General features: G+C 41.6%; 1 protein-coding gene across 1 annotated transcript in view; it reads right to left on the reverse strand.

The window, feature by feature from the left end:
- Window positions 1-3,469: 3,469 nt before the first annotated feature.
- The window catches only part of LOC308286855 (DENN domain-containing protein 2D-like), a gene marked incomplete at both ends in the record, with an annotated part of 31,832 nt that continues 9,451 nt past the window's right edge, over window positions 3,470-25,850 (reverse strand). Inside the window, 10 exons of the mRNA XM_080727978.1 lie at window positions 3,470-3,555; window positions 7,140-7,382; window positions 8,696-8,777; window positions 10,202-10,252; window positions 14,921-15,092; window positions 15,583-15,731; window positions 16,348-16,488; window positions 18,524-18,601; window positions 18,738-18,807; window positions 22,878-22,983. Of these exons, the coding sequence (XP_080584104.1) occupies window positions 3,470-3,555; window positions 7,140-7,382; window positions 8,696-8,777; window positions 10,202-10,252; window positions 14,921-15,092; window positions 15,583-15,731; window positions 16,348-16,488; window positions 18,524-18,601; window positions 18,738-18,807; window positions 22,878-22,983 (1,178 nt within the window). The remainder of the gene's footprint in view (window positions 3,556-7,139; window positions 7,383-8,695; window positions 8,778-10,201; window positions 10,253-14,920; window positions 15,093-15,582; window positions 15,732-16,347; window positions 16,489-18,523; window positions 18,602-18,737; window positions 18,808-22,877; window positions 22,984-25,850) is intronic.

Consider the following 25,850-nt stretch of genomic DNA (forward strand, 5'->3'; position numbering starts at 1 on the left):
CTCAACCCAAAAAAATGGTGTTGCGAGGCGTTGTGAGCATGACGATCGGGTATTTTCACAATTTCTGCCTCTAATATTTGACAATTTGGCCAATGTTTAATTTGTCATTTTAGAAGTATTAAAAAGCCCTTCAATTGTCACCTTAGAAATGTGCAGATACCCTCTATACACTTAAACTTTATGTTGGTTTGTTTACTGTTGAGTGAGAAAACAATGTTGCACATTATGTTAATTATCTGGGGACCACCCTGGGGGTCGCGACACACAGGTTGAGAACCACTGGGCTAGAGCAAGAACAAAAGCATGGAGCAGCAAATGTAGAACATTTAGGCTGGGTCTGAAATGCCATAACATACTATTATCCCTATTAAAACGAGGAAAGCTTCTGTGTAACCACTTTAAACGTTATTTTATATGTTGGCTGTTCAAAAATACCAGATATACAAGCTCATAGCACATCACAATAAGTGTTTTTTTTTTTTTTTACTCAAATCCTTGCTTCTGGGGGTTCCTGGATCAAAACATATACATGTCATTTTGGGGGTCCTTGACATGAAAATATTTGAGAACCGCTGATATAGAGACTTCAGAAAACTGTTTGGAAGACTCAAGTCTTACAGGGTTAATATGCTAAATTACAATGTGAGAATGATTTGTTGGTATGTTTGTCTGACAGCTTTGTTGCTAAACTGCTACCTCTGCTTTGCCACAAGATGGGGAACTTGCCTAACATTCTGTGTTCTGATTAGTATGTCATACATGAAACATACTATTGCCTGTGCACACAAAAGTATATTGATAAATAGCATGTGATTTCGGATGCAGAAGATATTTTCTGATTACTGAGAGCTGGAGAGGCAGGGAGACCCCTGTTAATGAACTTTTTAAAAGATTTAACTTGCAGCACCTTTAACCAATGTGTATTGGTTTATTGAGCCACGAAATGTGGCTGTCTCTGTGTATGCCACTGTTTATAATGACACAAAGTGTCATCATCAAACTAAAACACAAATAATTTTATTATACTAATAATGTATGTCTAACTCAACAACCCGCTTCACCAACTGACAAGAACATGGCAGCTTACTGTACAGTTTAAAGCAACACAGAAAACTAAAACATGCTGGGGGCATAATGTCTGTTGATGCTTTTGTTTTGTAATACCGGTATGTATATTATAATTGCAAATTATATATAAAAATAAAAAAAATATATATTAAACTAAAATATCAGTGGACCTTTTTCAAATTAACATTTAAAACTTGAATGTAACTTTTCCTGTAGTCATCATTGTGTTGTTTTCGTTTTGAAAGTACAAGTTTATTATTTAAATGTGTGTAATTGAGGTTGTCGTTGGGACCTTGGGATGTGGCGACTGCAGAGAAGCAGGATTGATCCTTAAAAGGCAAAACAAGCTCACAATGCATCGCATCATGATGCTTTGTTTGCTTGTAGATCGGCTGTTTTCACTATTTTGGATTGGATTTTAATTCTCAGCTACTAAGCCACTGGGTGGCAATGAATACAACACATTATCACAATCACTTAATACATAAAACACCTCCTGAGCCTCTGTAAGGAGTTTGAAAATGAAAGTGTCTAAAAACAAAACTACACTGATGGGAAATGATGAACCAATCCATTCCACACAGAAGCAGAGGAAATGAAGGGGCTTTTGTATCAAAACGAAACTACTGTTAGGAAATATACCGTCCAGTTAAAGAGGAATATACCGGTCCAGTTTAGGAGGACAGCTGAATATGTAAACAGAAACCCATATCTTTGGGAATTCCAAACTGCAGCCCAAAGGCTACCGTGTTCAGTGGACAGATGGGTGGACCCTGATCCACTGGCCTAATGTATGAAACATTAACCTAATATATTAAACATTAGCTCATATACATAACCTAATACAGGGGTCTTCAATGTTTTCAGGTCAAAGACCCCTTAGTTGAGAGTGATGAAGCAGGGACCCCCACAACCTGTTCATAGATTCCATATAAATGTAGTTTCATTGTTTGACAGCACAATCATCTGTGTATTTTGGATTCATGTAAATTTGTGTTTTCAGATATGCAGCGGGAGGCGTAGTGAGCTTGCAGATCTGCTATTTTTGGCTAAAATTCTCAGAATATGGACACTAGGGTTCAAGTGGTTAATATAAAAAAAGGAGAAAAAACTTTTCTATCACACAAATATTTGGAGGACCCCCTGTAGTAACTCTGAGGACCCCCTGTTGAAGACCCTTGACCTAATATATGAAACATTAGCTCATATAAATAACCTATTGCCGCCTCATTCAAGTCTGCTTTTCAATACTTGCAGTTCATTTCCAACAAATAAACTGCATTTTCATTCAGTCTTCATGATGAGGCCGTTAACGTTGATATCTGATTCTGAATAATTGTTTGTTCCAGTGTTGACAATTCTCGATTTTATTCTCATGAAAAAAAAAAAAAAAAAAAATGATATTGCTTGAATCCCATCAGCCCAGTCTATCACAAAGTCCTCTATAGTTTTATTAACATTTAACATAAATAAAACTTTAACAATGATTAAAATAACAGTGAATAAAACATATAAAAAGCAACAACAAAGTATTCTTCACTGGAGTCTCTTTCCAACGAGTCACAAAAGTGTTTTTTCTTTCTCCCAACTCTAGTTCACAGAAATGGCAATTTGAATGTATGCTTTGTAGTACGGTCATAACAGCTTATAGATCGGCTATTTTTCATGCGCGACATCGTCATTATGACGAAGAATAAACCTGGCTTTACTCTCTCATCCACAGACAGTTCACAGATAAAGATCAGTTTATGCTCTAAGCGGCAAGTGTCGAACGACGTCTCGCGGCATTCGAGTTTTGAGCGCTCATGGCGTCTGCAACTCTCATCAATGAACCGTTTTCTGTAACCATCACATCCATGACTAGAACAGTAACCTTCTCATCCAGAAGCAGTTCACATGAAGCCGCTCATCAGTGAACAGTTTATAGTAACCCTCTCATAGATGAACAGTTAACAGTAACCGCCTCTCTTCCATAACCAGTACACAGAGTAAAGGCTTTATCAGAGTCCGAGCTGAAGAGCTATCACCTCAACTTTTAGGTGATAAGCTATCACCTTAAAATTAGAAAACAAGTGGAGGCCATCATAGTCACAGACTCACGGTGAAGTCCCATCACTGCGCCGATGTGCCTCTGAAACCAGGTGGCACACTGATTGGTCAAGATCGACCAATCAGTAAACGGGGTGATGGGGAGATGTCTGAAGGTAAAAACAGAGGACAGATGTCTAGGTCCGCAGTGATGGCTCTTCACTGCGGCTAATGACGTAATGTTGTAGTTTTCTGACTTTAAAAGACTACACCGTGGTGATAGCTTATCACCGCAGACTGTACTATGATACCTAACCCTTAACCCTCTCATCATCACATTAACCCTCTTTTCATCACATTAAAATTCTCATCATCACATTAACCCTCTCATCCATCCACTCTTGGCCTTCTCCTTGGTCTTCTTCTCTTGGTATTCTGCAACTTTCTTGTGGAAGAAACCTGTAACACAAAGGACAAACCGTCAACGCAGGAAGTGAACCGGTTTATACTCGACAGTGTTGCGTCGTTATCATGATGCAACACTGTTGTAGTACGACAATGGAAATGGAATAAAACAATAAAATACCTGCTTCTCGATTAACGTACATGAGGCATGTTGTGCATGTGTTTACGTATCGATAGGAGTGTATGCTTTGTGTTTTGTATATGTATGTTGTGTGTATGTTTATACTGTATATGTTCTCCATGTTCAACAGTTTTTATTTTATTCTGACACTTGCTTTGGCAATGTAAACGTATGTTTTCTCATGCCAATAAAGCTCCTTTGAATTTAAAATGGAATTGTATATTATGTAATACTGTATCTGCCTAAATATGTGCATAGATATGTGTTGTGTTCCTTACTGAATGTGGTGTACTTGCAGTAAATGACACCTCAAGGTGCCATAGGGTTTGATGGGTGTGATGTGATGGTGAACATGCCATGTGTGTCTGCCAGTTCTAGTCACTGGCATTTGAAGCCATCTCTGCACAGTTTTGGAAGAAAAAAACTCCTGAATAGACGACATGCATAAATCTAACACACACACAAAAGGTAGAGAAGGGACGTATTTGAAAAGCAAACAGAGTCCATAACATCTGACAATTCAGTGCTCATTGTTTAAAAAGGGACTCCCCGATCACCTGGGGAGTCAGGCATGGATGCAACCACATAATACAGTGTGTTGGTGACACCACCATGGTTGGCCTCATCGCTGATGAGGACAAATCTGCCTAGAGAAACGAGGTGGAGCACAATCTTACCCTAAATACAGAACAAATATATGTTTTAACTTTAACTTTAACTAGGAGGAATATCTATTTTTTTCTGAAGCTGCTTGCAGATGGAAAACAAATGACAAATAAAGCCATCTTGAATCTTGCAACACACAAGAGCCAACCAATGCCCGAACACCTTCCCCATTGCAGTCATAGGATAAATTGCTAAATAAAATCTGCCTATTATATAACACCTTTAATAAGGCGCAGAAGCAGAAGTAAACTGACACATTTCTGAGACATACTGTGCGTGGGTGTGAACTGTGAAGTTGGGTTTAGAATTACCCAAAAGTGTCAGACTTGCTAGGTTCCGTTAACAGGCTCTCTAACGGCCCAGGCAATAACTGCTTACATCCTATTATGGTTATTTCTTCTGAGCAATGTAATGAGCTTGATAAAAGCAAAACATTTCAAAACTACTGAGAGATTCGAGACTAGATTGGAAGTATTCCATTGGTTTTTCTTTTAACCACTCATCAGACGCGACATTCCATTTGACGAGGCTTCCGCGCCAACCTTGCGTCCAGCCCCTCGTACCTACACAATCGCTATGTGTATTTTTTTTCTCTGCATTTGACCCATCCTATTAGGAGCCGTAAGCAGCCACAAGGGGGTGTACAGGGAGCACACCTCAACACCAAGCCGGAAATCAAACCAGCAACCTTCAGATTCCCTGTCGGCCTGCTCTACCTCCTGAGTCACTGCAAGCATGTGAATCATTGCAACACATAATTACTGGGAAATCATCATCATAGTTAATGTACTGTATGGTGTTTGTTTTACAGGAAATTAAAGAGAAATGGGAAATATAGCGGTCCAGTTTAAGAGGACAGCTGAATACGTAGACAGAAACCCATATCTTTGGGAATTCCAAACTGCAGCCCAAAGGCTACCGTGTTCAGTGGACAGTAGGGTGGACCCTGATCCACTGGCCTAATGTATGAAACATTAGCTCATATACATAACCTAATATATTAAATATTAGCTCATATACATAACCTAATATATTAAACATTACCTCATATACATAACCTAATATATGAAATATTAGCTCATATACTGTACATAAACTATTGCCGCCTCATTCAAGTCTGCTTTTCAGTACTTGTAGACAGTATAGTTCCAACAAATACGCACACAACTTCATTTTTATTCAGTCTTCATGATGTGCCAGTTAAAGTTGATTTCTGATTCTGATTAACTGTTTGTTCCAGTGTCCTCAATTCTCATTTTCGTGAAAAAAAGGAAAAGCTGATATTGCTTGAATCCCATCTGATTAAACAAACTGTGTACCGTCCTGTGTTTTACGCCACTAATTAAATGAACAGTGTACCTTCCTGTGCTGCCGGCTGTCTCTCCACCTATTATATTAATTATTAAATGAACTGTACCTTCTTGTTCTCAAACTGTGGGTTGGGCATTATTTTGGTGAGTCCCCAAATTATTTTGGTGGGTCCCCAGATGATTAACCTAATGTGCAACATTGTTTTCTGACAGTAAACAAACCAACATAACGTTTAAGTTTATAGAGGATATATGCACATTTCTAAAGTGACAATTTAAGGCCTTTTTAATACCTCTATAAATGACAAATTAAACCTTGACCAAATTGTAAAATATTAGATGCAGAAATTGTGAAAATAGCCGATCTACATGCTCACAACGCCTCGCGTTGCGAGGCGTTTTGAGCATATAGATCTGCTATTTTCACAATAGAACCGTGTTATACAAAATGTAATTCCTCAACTCTTAGTGCTCGTCAGGGAGGGGGGGTCCCCAGTTAAAATGTGATTATTCTTGGGGTCGCGGCCTGAAAAGGTTGAGAACCACTGCTTTACTAGCCTGGCGGAGCCCGACGTCATACTGCGTTCACTCACTCATTCCTTCCACAGTATAACGTCTGGCCTTCGGACTATTGGCAGCTTGAAAAGTGGGAGCGGGAGTACTTGCCTTGACAGACAGACTCCTCTAACCAATCAGCGTAGCATCTCAGCGTAGCATCTCTCAGCCAGTCGGAAGAACGGCAAGCAAACACGTCTTTTCGGCCGATGAACTCCACTAGCGCATCCCCCGTGTTCCTTTTCAATTGTTGTAATTGATTCCAACTCTGAAATAACTGCACTTATTGCTTGTTTTATCGTTAGAGCGTTAACTGTTACACTTGTTGCATCGCGAGGGCAGCCATTGTCGTTTTGAAAATGCTGCAGCATGCATACGTCGCCGTCTACACATGGACCAATCAGGGAAAGCTTTTCACTTGTTGTCAGGAAAGACTATACGTTTGTTGTGCGGAAGCAGTCACTGATTGGCCCCGATCAGAGAATAATCAGTATACTCGCTGCCAATCCCTGGAAGTCCAGACGTTATACTGTGGAAGGAATGAGTGAGTGAACGCAGTATGACGTCGGGCTCCGCCAGGCTACTGCTTTACACCACTGGTTAAACTAACCGTACCTTCCTGTGTGGCTGGCTGTACCTCTATAAATGACAAATTAAACTTTGACCAAAATTGTGAAATATTAGATGCAGAAATTGTGAAAATAGCCGATCTACATGCTCACAACGCCTCGCGTTGCGAGGCGTTGTGAGCATATAGATCTGCTATTTTCACAATAGAACCGTGTTATACAAAATGTAATTCCTCAACTCTTAGTGCTCGTCAGGGAGGGGGGGGGGGTCCCCAGTTAAAATGTGATTATTCTTGGGGTCGCGGCCTGAAAAGGTTGAGAACCACTGCTTTACACCACTGGTTAAACGAACCGTACCTTCCTGTGTGGCTGGCTGTCTCTCCACCTCCTGGATGAAGATGTCAAACATCTGGGTCTTGGAGAAGCTCTTGACGAAGCTCCGGTTGGCTCGGTGCTCCACGGCCTTGCAGAAGCTCTTCCTCTGGAAGGCCCCGGGGTGAGCGGCGGAGCCGTGCTTCACGTGCGCAGAGAAGTGACCCACCGTCCGCACGAAGAACGACAGGAAGGCCTCCGACACCACGCCGCTCAGCTCCTGGGACGCTGCAAGGGAAGGGGAGAAAACCTCGGGGTTAAAACGCACCGGGTCGATTTTTGTTTTGAATCCAACCGCAGATGTTGACCTGGTATCCTATAGTTTCAATGCACAGGTTATTATTTTGATAGTATATCGTTCAGGTTGATGCCTGGTTTACCTGTGATCCTAGTTTACTGAGACACAACGCTGTCTCTATGCGTTCTATGATCCTATAGTTTACTGAGACGCTACGCCGTCTCTCTGCGTTCTATGATCCTATAGTTTACCGAGACGCTACGCTGTCTCTTTGCGTTCAATGATCCTATCGTTTACTGAGACGCTATGCTGTCTCTCTGCATTCTATGATCCTATAGTTTACTGAGACGCTACGCTGTCTCTCTGCGTTCTATGATCCTATAGTTTACTGAGACGCTACGCTGTCTCTCTGCATTCTATGATCCTATAGTTTGCTGAGACGCTACGCTGTCTCTCTGCGTTCTATGATCCTATAGTTTACTGAGACGCTACGCTGTCTCTCTGCGTTCTATGATCCTATAGTTTACTGAGACGCTACGCTGTCTCTCTGCATTCTATGATCCGATAGTTTACTGAGACGCTACGCTGTCTCTCTGCATTATATGAACCGATAGTTTACTGAGATAGTACGCTGTGTCTCTCTGTATTATGTGTATGTGTGTGTGTGTGCGTGTGCGTGTGCGTGCGTGCGTGCGTGTGTGTGTGTTCAACTTTCTTACTGTTTAGTCGCTCTGGAGAAGAGCGTCTGCAGAATGCCTAAATTGACCAGGCTGAGCTGATTTATTTGACCGGGTGAGGGAGAACCACTGATCTACACAACATAATACACTGTATGTAAGTAACTAGTGACTAGCATGTTGTGGAGGGAGTCACTTTGACATCAGTGACTTAGATGTCAAAGTCAGGTCAAAGTGTGTTGTAGTGTTTGTTAATCTGTAAGTGAATCATCTTCCACCCCCAGATCTCACACACTACACTGGGATGGGATACCAGATCTCACACACTACACTGGGATTGTAGAAGTTTCACATATCGTCTATTCACAAAATGTGTCTCTTTCTTTTAGCCTAGTGTTTAACAATTTGGCCAATGTTTGACCAGTTTTTATAGTATGGTTTGTTGATTACCAGTCATTTAAAATCCTTAAATTCATCTGGGGGCCCCCTAAAATCATGTGGGGACCCCCTGGGGGTCTCGACCCACAGGTTGAGAACCACTATATCTACAGTAGTAACTATGTGAATTACAAATATGATCTACAATGATCATATTTGACTAGGAATCTCTGTCTGTCAGAACTCACTGAGGTTTGGATTCCTGGAGCTCAGAGCCTCCAGCAGGTCTTCCTGCATCTTCTCTGGAAGGATGGAATCTTCATCTCCTATCTGGGAGCAGCAGAGAGAGGAGAGAGGAGAGCGACACAGAGAAGAAACATGCATCATGTTCAGCTGGGAGATGCACTGAGCAAACTGAAACTGAAACTCAACGGTCTTAATGTAAGCCTTAACTACTTAACCCATTAAGACCTGGAACCACTTTAAACATTATTTTATGCTTTAAAATAGAAGATATACAACTTGTAGATCTTCTATTTAAAAAAAGAAAATAGTGACATTTTTAGCAGATCTTTGAATATATCTTTTCGCGTCAAATTTAAACATTTGTAACTAAAATATTTGCTTCTGGGGGGTCCCTGGAACAACATATTTTGAGATGGGGGTCCACGACCAAATACATGTAATTTTGGGGGTCCTTGACATGAAAAGGTGTGTGGACGGGAGGAGTAGGTCCAATGCTCTACGTGTCCTCCCGGTGGGGGCTCCTCACTGTAGGAGACAACAGTACGTCCTCCCGGTGGGGGCTCCTCACTGGCAGGTGAGTCAATTTCAATTCAATTCAAAGGAGCTTTATTGGCATGAGAAAACATACGTTTACATTGCCAAAGCAAGTGTCACAAATAAAATAAAAACAGTTGAAAATGGGGAACATTTATACATTGGGAGGGGGTACCGCATTGTGTAAACAGAGCTATGTCGCATTGTGACATTTTATATATACACAAGGTATAAAGCTTTTGGAACAAATAACAGCATTATTTTTTCTCAAAATGCATTTAAAGGTATCAGCTCTGTTTCATACTGTATGTGCAGTAGGTCTAGATGTCAAGCAATGGTTTATAGTCCTTAGGGTGGTTGTGTTTCTAGTCAGTAGGATACAACAGCAGTGACAACACAGACATGTGTGTGGGGAGGAATACATTGGCATAATGACTAAAGTAGTAGTCGTTATGCCAAGAAGGAGTGTAGAGCCCTGGGAGACCCTGGTCAACATAGTGTAGAAATACACTTGGTAACTTATGTTAACCTTAAATGACCACACTGCTACACACACACACACACACACACACACACACACACACACACACACACACACACACACACACACACACACACACACACACACACACACACACACACACACACACACACACACACACACACACACACACACACACACACACACACACACTTCTTGAAATAGAAATCATGAGAGCAGCATGTAATCGCATTACAGATAATGATGTTATGTTCTTGAGCCTGTTGATTTGTGAGAAAAAGACTTTACCAAGTGACTCTGAGGAGGCATGCGTCATAAGCGAGACATTTCATTTTAATCAATCAATTCACATGATCAGTCGTATTTGTGGTTTCTTGTGGCATCTATACACTAAGATACAAGCACACACTGTACAATGTACACACACATGCTTTGAACAGTCTTTGATTGAATAAATACAATTAATACTCACACTAGTTATGAATCGGTTCTCAGCTTTTGCAGACAAATCTACAATCAGCATCTGTTGACAAGAAGACAGAGACATGAAAACTGCGCACACACACACACACACACACACACACACACACACACACACACACACACACACACACACACACACACACACACACACACACACACACACACACACACACACACACACACACACACACACACACACACACACACACACACACACACACACACACAGCTCTGTGCTCTAATGTGGTTTAGACTAATCAGTGTCACTGGGCAAAGGAAACAGCCAACGTGGAACAAGACTTTTCAACTGCTGCTGAAAACAGCATGACGTTGCAATCATTTAATTATTTAATTTAATTGTATACAAAGGTTTATTTTGTTTTTAGTAGACCGTTACACCCGTGGCGGTGGTTCTCAAACCTTTTCATTTTCAAGGATCCGTTTAACTGACCTTTCTGTTTGCTGGGTTATACAGTCTTCAACAGGGGGTCCGGGACCCCTAGGGGGTCCTCAGAGTAACTACAGGGGGGCCACCAAAACTTTGTGTGATAAGAACTTTATTTTTTCTACACTAACCACTTGAACCCTACTAAGTATCCCTATTCTGTGTGGAACATTAGCCACTGCAAGGCGCTGTGAGCTTGTAGATCTGCTATTCTTGGCAAAGAGGTTTGGTGTAGAGGGAAAAGCAGAGCTAAAGCCTCGATCAGAGTCGGGTCCGTGGTGGAAGGCTATCCACCGCGGTGTAGTCTTTTTGAGTCTTTTTGAGTCATGCAACTACAACGTTACGTCATTCCTCGCGGTGAAGAGCTTTCCACCGCGAGTCCCGACACATCTCTCTGTTTTTACTTTCAGACAGATAGGCTCTTCACCCCGTTCACTGATTGGTCTTTGATTGATTGATTGAAGACTTTATTAGAAGTTTGCATAGGAAAAGGTACAGTTTCATGACGGTACAGTTCACTGGTACAAGGTCTACTAAAAGGAGATCCATGAAAAGACTAAGCTTATTTCCACTGGAAACCATTGAAGTATCTCATATAACATTGAATGACAGACAAATAGAACACAGTACTATGCAGTAGATATGTAAAGAAAAAGAAAAAAGAAAACAGTAAGTCTAAACAAACAGTATATACAAAGAAGGGGCAGGGGAGGGTAGGGTTGGGCTAGGTTCATTCTTTTTTACCAGTTGCGAACGGCTGCTGCCTGTAAGTGGTTTTTCAGGGCAATTTTAAAGGATGCTAGTGATCCACACTCCTTTATGGCCTTCGGTAAGGCTTTCCACATTTTGGTGGTATAGCAGAAAAACGAGTTTGACCCTTTGTTGGTTTTTACTCTGGGTTGGAAGTGATCTGTGGCGCTGCCTCTGGTGTTATAATTATGGACATCCTTAATGTTTATAAAGTATTTTGACAGGTACTTGGGTATCATAGTGGTGTAGTGTATCTTGTACACCAGGCCCATTGCAAGTTGCTGTACTCTGTCATCTACTCTGAGCCACCCCACTCTTAATTGGTGAGTAGCGGTGAGGTGAGTCTGATAGGGAAGGTTAAGCAGGACCCTAATTAGTTTATTTTGGGCTGTTTGGAGTTTTGTTTTCAGGGCTTGTGGGGCGTCACGATACCATACGTGGACTCCGTAGTCAAAGAGGGGCTGGATTATTGCACCAGCTATGGTCTTCAGTGTGTTGAAATTGACCATTGGGGCGATCCTCTGTAGGAAACGAGTTTGTTGATTGATTTTATTTATTACTTTAGAAGTCATCTTTTCACTGGAAAGATTAGCTTCAAGGATACATCCTAAGTAAGAGATTTCGTTTTTTCGTGTTATGACCTTGTCACCCACTTTGATTGTGAAGTTATCGACTTTTTTGAGGTTATGATTTGATCCAAAGAGGATGGACTCAGTTTTTCCCAGGTGAATTGATAATTTGTTGTCATTAAGCCATGTGCAGATCTTACTTAGTTCAGAGTTAAGTGTCTTTTCAACCTGCAAGTGGTCCTTGCCCGAGACTAGGAGAGCCGAGTCATCCGCGAACAAGAACAGGTTGCAGTCACAAACAGATGCCATGTCGTTCACGTATATTAGGAACAACAGAGGTCCCAGTATGCTACCTTGAGGAACACCACAGCTTACTGGGAGGGGGGGGGACAGGGTACCGTTAATCTCCACCACCTGTTCCCTCCCCACCAGGTAAGACTGCATCCAACTCACTGCTGCGCTGTCAAGACCGATGGCTTTTAGTTTCTCAATCAGAATAGAATGATTTACGGTGTCAAATGCCTTCTGGAGTCCATCATGACCATGCCGCTATATTTGCCGTCATCCGCTTCGCGTTTGATTTGGTCAGTCAAATAGAGAAGGCATGTGTCAGTGGAATGAGATTTTCTGAATCCAGATTGGAACTCGTAAATCAGATTATTCTCATCGAGATATCTTGCTATCTGTTTGTAGACTATTTTCTCCATGACTTGGTCAATCTAGACTAGTCAGTCACGGTGAATAGGACTCCACCGTGGCGTACTATGATGGCCTGCACTTATTTTCTGACTTGAGGTGGAAAGCTTTCCACCTCAAATTTGCGGTGGATAGCTCTTCACCATAGACTCTGATCGAGGCTTTAGTATTGACAGTTCAAGCCGTTGTCTAAAATGTCTAAAAATACACATCAAACCAACAACCTACATTGATGATAGTGCTGTCAAACAAGTCTAAGCTGTCTAAGAAATCTATGAACAATTTTATACAATACGTAGTGTGGGTCCCTTCGTTATCTCTTTCTCAGCTAAGGGGTCCTTGGCCTGAAAACGTGAAGACCCCTGCAGTACGCTGTGTTGTTACAACCCTGATGTTATAAATTAAATCTGTGCATGTGTGTGCGTGCGTGCGTGTGCGGCTCATTGAGTGAGTGATTTTCCAGCCTTCTGGAGAGAAGGTTAAAAGGCTGTCTTTCCTCAGCTCCTGTGGGCTTTCCTCTCTCCACACCCAGCCAGCTTACCAGACAACTTGTAGTCTGTGTTGATAATAAAAGCCTGGGTTTGGTAGGGGTGGGTTCTAGTCTTTGTCTTGATCCTGTTCCCCCACCGTGGTCTGGGTTATGGCCCTATTTTAAGTCAGAAAACTACAACCCCGTGGTCTGGGTTAGTGATTTGTCTTTTAGTTTCTTTTGATTTGATTTGGTAAGTTTAGGTCGTTCATGTTTGGTTCCTTTTTGTTTATGGTTTTGGCTGCCGCCCAAAGGCTGAACATTCTTTGTTGCTGGCGGTTCCCACGGGCGTTGAGTGTTAGATACTCACATCCGTGTGTTCTACACACAATATTTTAGGCCAATAAAAAAGTCATACATGAGCCAAGGAGGGCTTGTTGGCAGCCAGACTATTACCACTGCTGCTGTTCCCTTCTGGCTCACCTGCCAGTTAGGAGCTGTAAAATGAAACCAAATGGACCGGGCCATTTGGTTTCATTTTACCCTCTCAAGAGTTACATTATTGTTAAAGGTGATACACCATGCATTTAAAAAGTATTTATGTCATATTGTTTATGTCCCAAAAACGTTTTTCAAAAGGTTTGAGGCTAAATTACCACTCCTGAATAGAGAGCCTCTCTCATTTTTGAATGGCTCTCAGAGCATTTCAGCTGCAGTACCACCTTTGGCCTGAACTGCACCACCCCCCCCAAAATCTTTTTGAGAAAAAAAAATGTTTTTTTTGAAAAAAGTTTCTTTTTTGAAAAAATTCTTTTTTTTAGATTTATTTTTTATTTTAATGATGACGTCACAATCGGCAGATGACGTCACAATCGGCAGCAAATCTGGATAGCCTGTTTTGAGAACCCGTGGGATACTTTTAACCTTCGCCTTCTCAAAACCAGAGAAAGACACAACGGTCAGAAATGGGACTTTGTGAGGATAGAAGGTGCTAGTGGGACCCCAAAAAAAGGTTTTAAAATAGGAAAAGTGAAATGTCATGGTGTATCACCTTTAAACATCTATATGACTTAATTTACAAGAAGTACACAAATAGAGAAATAGTCGAAGAATTGTTAATTATTTCGATTTTTGAGTTACCTCCTATGGCACCTCCATAGCATGAAGCCGGGGACATCTTATCCAACGACAACGAAATATTCAAAGTCTTGGGTCTGAGAGGCTAAATGTCATCAAATGGTGGTCTAGTGCAGTGTTTCTCAACCACTGTGCCTGGAGACCTTTGGTGTGCCCCTGAGAAGGGTCAAGTGTGCCCCTTGAAACTGCTTGAAAGCCAGTTTTGTATCATTTTAAAAATGATTTAAACTAGTGAAAACAGACGATCTACAAGCACACAACGCCTCGCGGTGCGAGGCGTTGTGTGCTTGTAGATCTGCTGTTTTCACTACTGTTGTGCAACAGCCTTGTATGATGAGGCAGGGCTTTACTTTGCGAAGAAACGTACACATTTGAAACTTGGAGATACAAGGTTTCTTCCCGACAGTGACGATATTTACACCCCCGTATTATGTTGGTGTGCCCATGGATTCTTGGGATATGAAAAGTGTGCCCATGCAGAAAAAAGATTGAGAAACACTGTTCCAGTGGCTCAAATGCGAATAAATAATGGCCATTGATATGAAAGGGGGTTAGAAGCACTGTGTTAGACTCACATCAGACTGGTCTATGGTGTGTGTGTGTGTGTGTGTGTGTGTGTGTGTGTGTGTGTGTGGTACTCGCATCGCTCTGGTCATGGATGTGCTCCAGCATGGTCCTCTGGACCCCCAGCAGGAAGGGCGTGGGCGCCATCACCACGTCTATGAGCACCCTGGGCACGATGGAGATGAAGGTGTGCTGCCACGTGAACGGGTAGAGGAGCGCCACCACGCCATGCAGCACCTGGGACAGAGTGCTGGAGAGACGCGCGCGCGCGCACACACACACACACACACACACACACACACACACACACACACACACACACACACACACACACACACACACACACACACACACACACACACACACACACACACACACACACACACACACACACACACACACACACACACACACACACACACACACACACGTTAATCACATAAGCCATATTTCTTTACTTTGCCATGTGTCAGTTTCCTGCCAAAGGAACAATTGGCACCAGTGTGCCTGTACAGTATGTACACTGTTTTGGAAGCACTGCCACTTTAGGGAATTGGTGGGCCTAGATGGTGGCAGATCTACAAGCTTGCAGCTTGAAGATCTGCTATTTTACAATACTTAAAGCAATGAGTTTAAGTGGCTAGGGAATGTTCACACAAATCTCTGTACAATGAGGTGTAGGGGGCTCCACACATTGTCCTGAACTCATCAGCCATGAAGATGAGGAGTCTCTACTGTACCTGAGCTCATCAGCGATGAAGATGAGGCGTCGCTCCATCACAGTGGAGGAGAACACCTTCAGAACCTCCTGGTCTGACAGACAGCTGAACAACGTCTTGAAGTCCACATGTTCCAACCACGAGTCACATGGCCGCGTCAGACTGATGATCTACACACACATGCACGCACATACTTACATATATGTACAGTATATAGGCTATAATACACCTCAGTGAGAGACCTCAGTGTCATATACATTAGATATTATAAAGACATCAGTGTCACACATTGATGAGATATGGAGACATGAGATATTGTAAAGATCAGTGACATACAATATATGAGATATGCTGAGACCACAGTGTCACATATTAATGATATTATGGTAAAAACATCAGTGTCACATATTCACACATTTAACTGGGGGAATTTAACTATTAAATAGCAGATATACAGATACAGTATACTGTACAAGCTCACAGAGTGTCTTCTGAATCCCCCCCCCCCCCCCCCCCCCCTCCCCCCGGAAGCAAATTTTGAGTTACAAATGTTCGCTTAAATAATTAGATATATTCAAAGATTTACACACATTTTCACAACTTTTCAAAAATAGCAGATCTACTAGCTCGCAGTGTGGCTCTGTGAGCTTGTATATCTGCTATTTTTCAATAGAAGCATTAAATAATTCTAGGCCTAAATGGGATAATGACATATGGTAGAGACCTCAGTGTAACATTAATTACATTATGATAAAGACATCAGCATTAATGACACATGGTAGAGACCTCAGTGCCAGACTCCGGTATGAAGCTCTTGATCTCCACGGTGTCTCCAGGAGCAGGGAACGCAGCCTCTCTCAGACTCTGCATGAAGGGGTAGATCATAGCCATGGACTTCTGCCTGCGCTTCTCCACCTCATCAAAGATCTGGCCGGGGAACCACAGCAACGTTAGCCCAAAACAGACAATCTACAAGCTCACAATGACCAAGAGATTAAGGTGTAGACAGAAAAGGTCACGTCTAGAGTAGGGATGGAGCTCGAAACAAGAGCCAGCTACAAACTTGATAACAAATGTATTGAGTACCCGGTATCAGTAAGCTTTGGGCTTATCAAGCCTGTTATCGAGCATAGCGGCCCATGACGTCATGTTTAAACAATCGTTCAAGAAATTATTACAGTACTATCCATAATATAAAGCCATTTAACACTTATTGCACACTAATGAATGATTGTTTTGATGATATTTAATGATAATATTTGTTACTTTTGTCAGTTGTCGTCTTCATAGATGGTGGTCAGCCACAAACTCACAGTCGCAACAACTGGCCAATAAAAAAAAGATACCAGTTTTGTTCAGAATTTGTCGTCTCGCGTCTTTCCACAAAATATTAGAAAACGTTCAATAGTGCAGTGATGTCATTACGTGCGCATCCCGCATCATAAACTCATTCAAGTCACCCAGGGACTCATTCATGTCATGGTCCTGGGGTCCCGGGGATGCGCCTCCATTGGAGTCCATGTTAAAATAATTTACTGCGTCGCGGTAAAAGAAAAACATTTTAAAATTCCACAGACACCACCATTGTTCATGGGTGAAAGCATCCTATTTTACCCTACGTTAACACAAATAAAATCCACGTAGAAAGTCTTAAACAGGCGATAGAAACGTCAATGTTTTGATTCCACTGACGTCCAACGCCATTTTGCATGCCCGAATTCATTAGGGGCACATGTTTTAGTAGTTTTAGTAGTTCTAAGTTCAAACATTAGCCAAATTGTAAAATAAATATAAGAAATAGGCAAACATTTTGAAAATAGCCGATCTACAAGCTCACAGCGCTCGAAAACATTGTATTGAGGACTCATAAAACTTTTCTGGGACCCATTTGAATGACCACCTGTGGGTCCCGGGACCCATTACATTGAAAACCTAGTAACATCACTGATAGTGGGCTCAATAAGGTGCTCATTATCAATAACAATTAACAAGCTCCATCCCTAGTCTAGAGTAAACTAGAGGGTTTAAGTAGTTAAACACGTGCGTCCATATTCTTGGCAAACATTAAGGTTACAATAGGCGATGGTGCTTATTAGGCCACAATGAACATCTAGGGCTCTATTATGATCCAGGTCTTATGCCTTAACTTCTTTGCCTTTTTTACTAGACATATTTTTTTTTAAATATTTCAAATAGCTGATCTGCAAGCTCACAACGTGCAGATGTAGATCAGCATTTGAAGTATTTAAAATGTTTTTCAAAATAGTAAAAAAAAAAAGGCAAAGAAGTTAAGGCATAAGGCATAAGACCTGGATCATAATAGAGCCCCTAGTCCTATGTTGTATTGATCAGAGCAGTGCTCACAGAGTTATGTCCAGATGTGACATCCACCCACCAGCACCGACCACCCAGAACTTTAACACATTCCCCGCCATTTAACAATACCTTCGTACTCTCCCCTGCCCCTGTCTCCATAGACTTCCATGTAATTCATAGTGCACGGATCATGCACCACGTGTGTCCACATTGCTCACAGCTTTCAAACAAAAAAATCCGAATGGAAATCCGTTCAGGCATTCATGAGATAGCAGCCATTATGTTTTCCTAAAATGTAAACAAAGATGGCTGCCATGTTTGAAAGATGGGGTTGCTATGGGGGTTAAACATGCAATTTCGCGATTGCTATCATGCCTACTACATTTTTTGGGGTCCAAATTTTTTTTTGAAAAAAAGAAAATTGTTTTTTTTTTTCTTTTTTCTTTTTTCTCGGGATTATCGGGCCTGGCGGGGAAAGACATTGAAATAATCTCGGGACTATCGGGCTTGGCATGCAATGAGTTAATGAGGAGATATTAATTGTAGAGCGAACTGCATGTCACATACATAGTATATTTACATTGTGTATATGTGTGTGTGTGTGTGTGTGTGTGTGTGTGTGTGTGTGTGTGTGTGTGTGTGTCACCTTTGAGAAGAGACCAAAACAAGCCACTTTGCTGATGATGCAATATGCTTCTGGAGGCCGCGCCCCTTTACCATGAGGCTGCAGGTCATCAACGAGACAAAACAAAACCATCAGATTATCACTAATTATCTGTCACAAATAATGTATAATTCATTAATAATTACTAGTTACTCACCAGTAATCTATAATTCATTAATAATTACTAGTTACTCACCAGTAATCGTCTGCAGTATCCGTTCCGTCTGCTTCCGTCTACCTCTGTCAGGACAAACGAGAAGGTCTCGCTGGAAAAAACAACAAACACAGGCTAAATACTAGCATGTTCAGCGTTTAATGTTCTCTGTATCTAAATACTATCATGTACAGCGTTTAATGTTCTCTTTATCTCAACTGAAATAGTTGATAGATAAGACTCTCCAACTGGACTATGTAATTGAGATACATAGTATATTGGTGCTCCCCTACGTATATAGCCAGGTGGAAGGATATTGAGGTGGGTCGGGCTCTCCCTCAAGCCTGTTTAAGTGGAAAAGTATCCAAGGGTAACAACTCTATTGTAAAGGAGACACAACTCTATTGTAAAGGAGACACTTCTAGGCTCATTTTCCTTCTTATATTGATCCCAAAAGACTGTCCATGGGGTCTATTAGGCAGAAATGCCCCTGTTATCCAGTTTCCCCAGCAGAACCCAGCAGCTTTCATAGCATAGAGTGGAGTTTATAAGCCTATCGCTTTTACACTATTTGTTGTGTTCAAAAGTGATTTTCTTTTTCATGAATGTGTTACTAGTTGTCATTACAAACACATCCATGCCTTGGTTGTCCCACACAATCCACCACAATCTCATAAAATAATGTTTTGGGGTGATCATTCGGCACAAGTGCCAATCAAAGTGACTGCACTGGCCAATCACAGGGCATCTTTTCCGGGACTTAGCAAAACCCATAAAAGCATAACATCTATTTAGCAGAGTGTGATGGCTTGTGTGGCACAACAATACCATGGGTGTGTTTGTAATGACAACTAGTACCACATTCATGAAAAATTAACACTTTTGACCACAACAAATAGTGTAAAAGCGATAGGCTTATAGCCTCCACTCTATGCTATGAAAGCTGCTGGGTTCTGCTGGGGAAACTGGACAACAGGTGCATTTCTGCCTGATAGACCCCATGGACGGTAATTTTGCATCAATATAAGTAGTAAAATGAGGCTAGAAGTGATTTAGGGCGGAGTTGTCCTTTAAGGCACAAGGTGGTTAAAAAATACAAAATGACAGGTGATAGTAAACTTCTGATATGGCCATCTCAGACATCAAAATTCAAACCTGGTGAACTTGATAAGACCTATGAAAGATGGAGGGGTAGGGGAATAACAGCTGTATGTACACTTATAAAGGGACAACACTTCAAATCTTTTGAACAACTTAAGAGGGAGTTTGGTCTAGAAAATGGTGATTTATTCAGATACTTGCAGCTAAGGTATTTCTATGATACAGAAATGAAAAAATACCTTTCAGCTGAGGGTAATGAAGTAATCCAGGTATTAACTAGTGCATACAAACAAACACCCTCAAGGATTGTTTCTAAACTGTATAGAGGATTAGAGAGTCAACATGGAGGAAATATACAGTACTGTATGTAAAATTGAAGTGGGAATCTGAATTCAAAATTGAACTGTCTGAGAGTAACTGGCATTCTATTTGTGAAACACAACAATCTTCAACTAGCTCTAAAGGTTGGAGGGAATTCGGGTGGAAAAATGTGTTGCACTTTATTACACCAAAAATCAAAAGTAAACAATTAGGAAAGCCGCAATATTGTTGGAGACAATGTGGCCACTTGAATGCCGATCACTCACATATATTCTGGTCGTGTAAGAAAATACAGACATTCTGGGACAGTGTTCTAAGTATATTAGAGGAAATCATGGGTTATAAGATCAGCTTGATACCCGAAGACACAGTTGGACAAGAGGACATTCATCTGTTCAAAATCCTGACACTGGTGGCTAAAAAAGCAATCACAAGGTGGTTGAAAGAGGCCCCTCCTAGCGAGGAACATTGGTTGGACATTGTGGAAGAAATCAGCCTCATAGAAAAAATTATGTATAACCTGAGGAACAAAGCAGAGACATACGAAAAGCGATGGGAAAAATGGTATTTGTATAAGAGTAAATAGTGTCCCCCCCTAAAAAAAAAAAAGAAATAGTTGATAGATTGATTATACAGTATATTGAACATTCATCCGCTGTTCTTTCACTTCCAAATGCCACCTTTAGCCATTTAAACTCCATCTACTTTATGTAGGGCAAATAGTGAAAGTGGCTGAATTAAAAGCTCACAACGCGTCACCTTGCGAGGCGTTGTGAGCTTGTAGATCTGTTATTTTTTGGCTAATGTTCCACTCAGAAAAGGGATGCTAGGGTTCAAGTGGATCATGTAAAAAACATGATCCTATCACACAAAGATTTGGTGACCCCCCTGTAGTAACTCTGAGGACCCCTTAGGGGTCCCGGACCCCCTGTTGAAGAACCCTGCTATAAGGAATCAGTAATATTCTATATTTACGATAATGGAAAGCAGGAACTACTGTAGCAATATGTAAATAATAGATGTGCAATGAGTCTTGTGGTTCTGTCTGGAGGAGCTACTAGGTGTCAGGCAGGTTAATCAACATTTATATGTTGTTAACAGCCATACGCAAACAGTGTTTTGTGACTACCGGTAGTTTTGTGTCTTTGTAAACAGCCAGTCAGCCACCAGCACACGTCCGCAGAGAACACGCTTTGAGCTGGCAGTGCCAGTCTGCCATGCATTTCCATGGTCAATATGCACTGGTGTGCAGCTCTACCCAGCAGCCAAGAATCGCGATTCAGTGCTCCCGACAACCGTCGTTCCTTGGCGCAGCTCCCTGGGAGCTTCAACATGGAAACAGTTCAACTTCTGGAAAGGAGCACCACTCCAATTCAATCCACTTTATTTATAGAGCACATTTAAAACGATGTGTTGAACCAAAGTGCTGTACACTACACCCAGTAACAAAAGACAGCAGCGCTGCTGCTCTTTGTAGGGACCTTCCCAGTTAGTTCTGGTTATATGGAAACGTAAGCAGAACTTGGTCCTGGAACTTCACAGGCTCTTGAAAGTTCTTGGTTCTGGAAAGTTCTGGTTCTAGTTCTGGGTCGACCCTACAGTGGAAATGGGGCTATAGTGACAACTTTTTTCAATCACATAGATCAGGACATTCGAGCACAGCAATGGTTGATAGTATTTTTAATGTTGCAATGTCCATAAAACGTTAAATGTGAGCGATATGTAGCCTACATGATAACCAAAGCTATGTAGCCTACATGATATCCATAGCTATGTAGCCTACATGATAACCAAAGCTATGTAGCCTACATGATAACCAAAGCTATGTAGCCTACATGATATCCAAAGCTATGTAGCCTACATGATATCCATAGCTATGTAGCCTACATGATATCCAAAACGGCCAAAAACCGCACCAATGCAACTACTCACAACTCCTTGCAACAAAACAGTTAAGGCCACGTCGCACTAATGCAACTCCTTGCAACAGCCTTTGGGGATAATGGTTGCAAGGAGTCGCATGTTGCAAGGAGTTGCATTGGTGAGTTAAAGGACTTTTCAACCCATCTTCATATAATAGGTCCTCATTAACACTCGAGATAATATTGCACCATTTTGGTCTACTCTGTGTCTCAGAGGAGGGCTGTGGACAGTTCAGAAACCTGTCTGCCAGCAACATCATCGATGGGGGGTCCCCAGCTAAATTAGTTAATATAGCATGAAAATCTGTGTAGCTACATTTATGCTATAATACACTGGTTATTTGAAAACTAGGGTATTAAAACATAACATTTTGTCAGGACAAATATTGTATGGGAGTCACAGGCACAAAATATCTTCTGATGGGGGGTCAACGGCCAAATACATATTCATTTGGGGGTCCTTGACATGAAAAGGTTTGAGAACTACTGGTTGGGTCCATGGTAGGGTACCTGTGGTATTCTGTGAGTGGGTTGGGTTGGGTTGTTGGGTACCTGTGGTATTCTGTGAGTGGGTTAGGTTGGGTTGGGTTGGGTTGTTGGGTTAGGTTGGGTTGTAGGGTACCTGTGGTATTCTGGGCGGGTTAGGTTGGGTTGTTGGGTACCTGTGGTATTCTGTGAGCGGGTTAGGTTGGGTTTTTGGGTACCTGTGGTATTCTGTGTGCGGGTTGGGTTGGGTTAGGTTAGGTTGGGTTGGGTTGGGTTGTAGGGTACCTGTGGTATTCTGTGTGCGGGTTGGGTTGGGTTAGGTTAGGTTGGGTTGGGTTGGGTTGTAGGGTACCTGTGGTATTCTGTGAGTGGCGCCCAGTCGACTCCTTCAGGGAAACAGAAGAGTGTAATGGCTTCACGAGATTTCTCCTCTTCCTCCCTCTGTGAGCGACCCAGGTCTGGTGGGAGCTGCAACACACAAGAACACACACTGCATTACTGTACACACACTACAGTACTGTACACACACACTGCAACACAGAAGAACACAAGAACAAGTCTGGTGGGAGCTGCAACACGTAAGAACACATTAAAGACTTGTGATTTTTGCAAGTCGACTCGACTATTGTTTGATGACATCGTCACACCGTGCATGAACGGGGGGGGACAAAACCCGGAACCCTGTGCTTAATTCCATTGAAAAAACACATTTGGAAAAGGAGAGAATCATTCTGTCCTTGACAATAAACAATCCTACTGTTTGAATGCTGTACACACGCACACATGGAGCAAAGATTATGATGAAAAAATACATTTTTTATTTTATTTTATTTTTTTCAACTTTTGACTTTCCCTGGTGGGAGTCGACTTGTGTAATGAACTCGACTTGTTGACTTTTTGGTTAATGCCCTAGAACACACACTACAGTACTGTACAAATCTGGGTCTCTCTAGACAGTTACAAGCCACACTCACGCTCTTCTGCATCCACTGGGACCACGTCTTGTCACAGTGTTTGTTAGTTTTCTCTTTTTATGTTTTTTAACAGACAATATATATATATATATATATATATATATATATATATATATATATATATATATATATAATATATATACAGTATATATATAAGACAAACTATGTATCAAGTTATAAAAACAAGAAACCATTGCATTGTATATTGGGTTTCTAGCCCAGGCTAATTTACCTTTCTATACAAATACTACCTAGTTTTAAACAAATACTACGATTACAGTTAGAGTATTGAGGTCACAGTCAGTGTCATAGATAAATATACAGTATATAGTTTGTGGATGTTGACTTGCTAAAGATGAAAGTGGTTTTGAGTGACAAATAAATGTCAGGACTCGTGTTATCATAAAGTGTTTTTGTTGGACTGTACAGGTAGAACATTTCGAGACGAACAGACGTCGTATTGTTCTTGTTGATGGTGTGAAACTAGAACAGAGTGTATTCTGTTGTGAACAGGGGTCATCAATGTCCGTACACAGGAAGATATTTTAGTTTTACAAATGCAAGGGTGCCAATACTTTTAGCCACAACTGTATCTATCTATATATCTATCTATTGAATGTCGAGAATATGTATAATGATTAACTATGAGACTAGGGCACATTATGAGTCCACTAGTACAAGTGGTTCTCAAATGTTTTATTTGTAAGGACCCCCTTAACTATAGCAATATTAACGTCCGCTCAATTTGAATGTCCGTGGCAAAATTGGAATTTTGACCAAAATGTCCACCGCAAGGCAAGCCAACATGGAGATGACCCCTGGTTGTCAATGACAGCAGGTCATGCTGACATTATGACATCAGATGAGTCAGAAAGAGACCATCCCTAAAACAGATGATGCACCTTTGGTCTTTGGCCCATATACTGTAATGAAGAGGCATCACAGCTGCATGTCTGCCCTCTGTTCATTTTGGCTCTCAAACGCTACGGCTGTGTCAACACAAACTAACCACACCTGAATTCAAAAGGCGCATCACTCTCAACTGTTCAAACAAAACCAAAGCGTTCAGATTGATCAAACTAAACGGGTTTGTGTGAATTAACCTCGCATTGGAGGAAAGCCTGGTATTCGTTCTAGAACTAGCTGCGTGGTCCGGTTTAGAAAAAATAAAAATAAATGCCGGCCGTGATAATACAATGCAGAGATATATAGACAGTTGAATGTGGCTTGTTTTTGCCCAAAATCTGCATAAAACAGAGAAAAAAATATATTTTTTAACCAAACCGAGATGGTTTGGTTCAGGTCACATGACTTCTGGCTGCACTCTACTTCGGTGCAGCTGGGATCATTCACAGACAGCGGACAAGCACGCTCTATTCCATGCCCAAATAAGGATTCGATGACGCTCGCCGTGGCAGTATGAACCGTGAGTAAAATGACAAACGGGCTAGTCATAGGCGTTCAAAGAGTTCTCAGAGGTACTAGAGCAGGGGTCTTCAACATTTTCAGGCCAAGGACCCCTTCGTTGAGAGAGAGAGATGAAGCAGGGACCCCCACAACCTGTTCATAGATTCCATATACTGTAGTATGATTGTTTGACAGCACAATCATCAGTGTATTTTGGATTCTCAGATATTTAACTACTTGAATTTGACCCCCTGTAGTAACTCTGAGGACCACCTAGGGGTCCCAGACCCCCTGTTGAAGACCCCTGATATAGATACTTTTAGACAGATATCTGGTGTTGTGTTTATAGCGAATTAAATACGGTTGCTTCCCCACTCAAACACACTTGCCCGTCAGGCAACCTGGAAGCAAACAGGCAACCGTTAAGTGTTAACCCCTGGGGAGAGACTGTGATGTTCCTTATAGCAGAGGTTCACAAAAGTGGGGTCCGGGGACCCCCAGGGATCCTTGAGGGGATTCCAAGGCGTCCCCTGCTAAATGATTGATAGTTAGCAACCAAATGGCCCCTTATGGGTCAGTTACTCTGACAGTATCGGAGTTAACACAATTCCAAACTTTTTCAAAAGTATTTCATGAATAAAATCCAAAAAATATATATAATTTCCAAAACTATACTAAAAACATATTCAAGAAGTAGTGAAAACGGCAGATCTACAAGCTGTGAGATTGCAGATCTGCCATTTTCACTTGTCTGAGTCCAGCGCAAAACGTCTAATTTCGCTTTTGGGTCTTGAACTAAAAAGTTGGGAGAACCAACGCCTCAGAGAGACATCCCAAAGGCACGTTGTTGCGACGTGCTGTGAGCTTGGGGATCGGCTATTTTTGGCCAAACATTTGTCCCAGGTCGGGACAGGAACGCTGCGGGTTGATGTGGTTTGACCCGT

The sequence above is a fragment of the Nannobrachium achirus genome, assembly GCF_963921795.1.
Source record: "Nannobrachium achirus genome assembly, chromosome: 6".
Taxonomy (NCBI): domain Eukaryota; kingdom Metazoa; phylum Chordata; class Actinopteri; order Myctophiformes; family Myctophidae; genus Nannobrachium; species Nannobrachium achirus.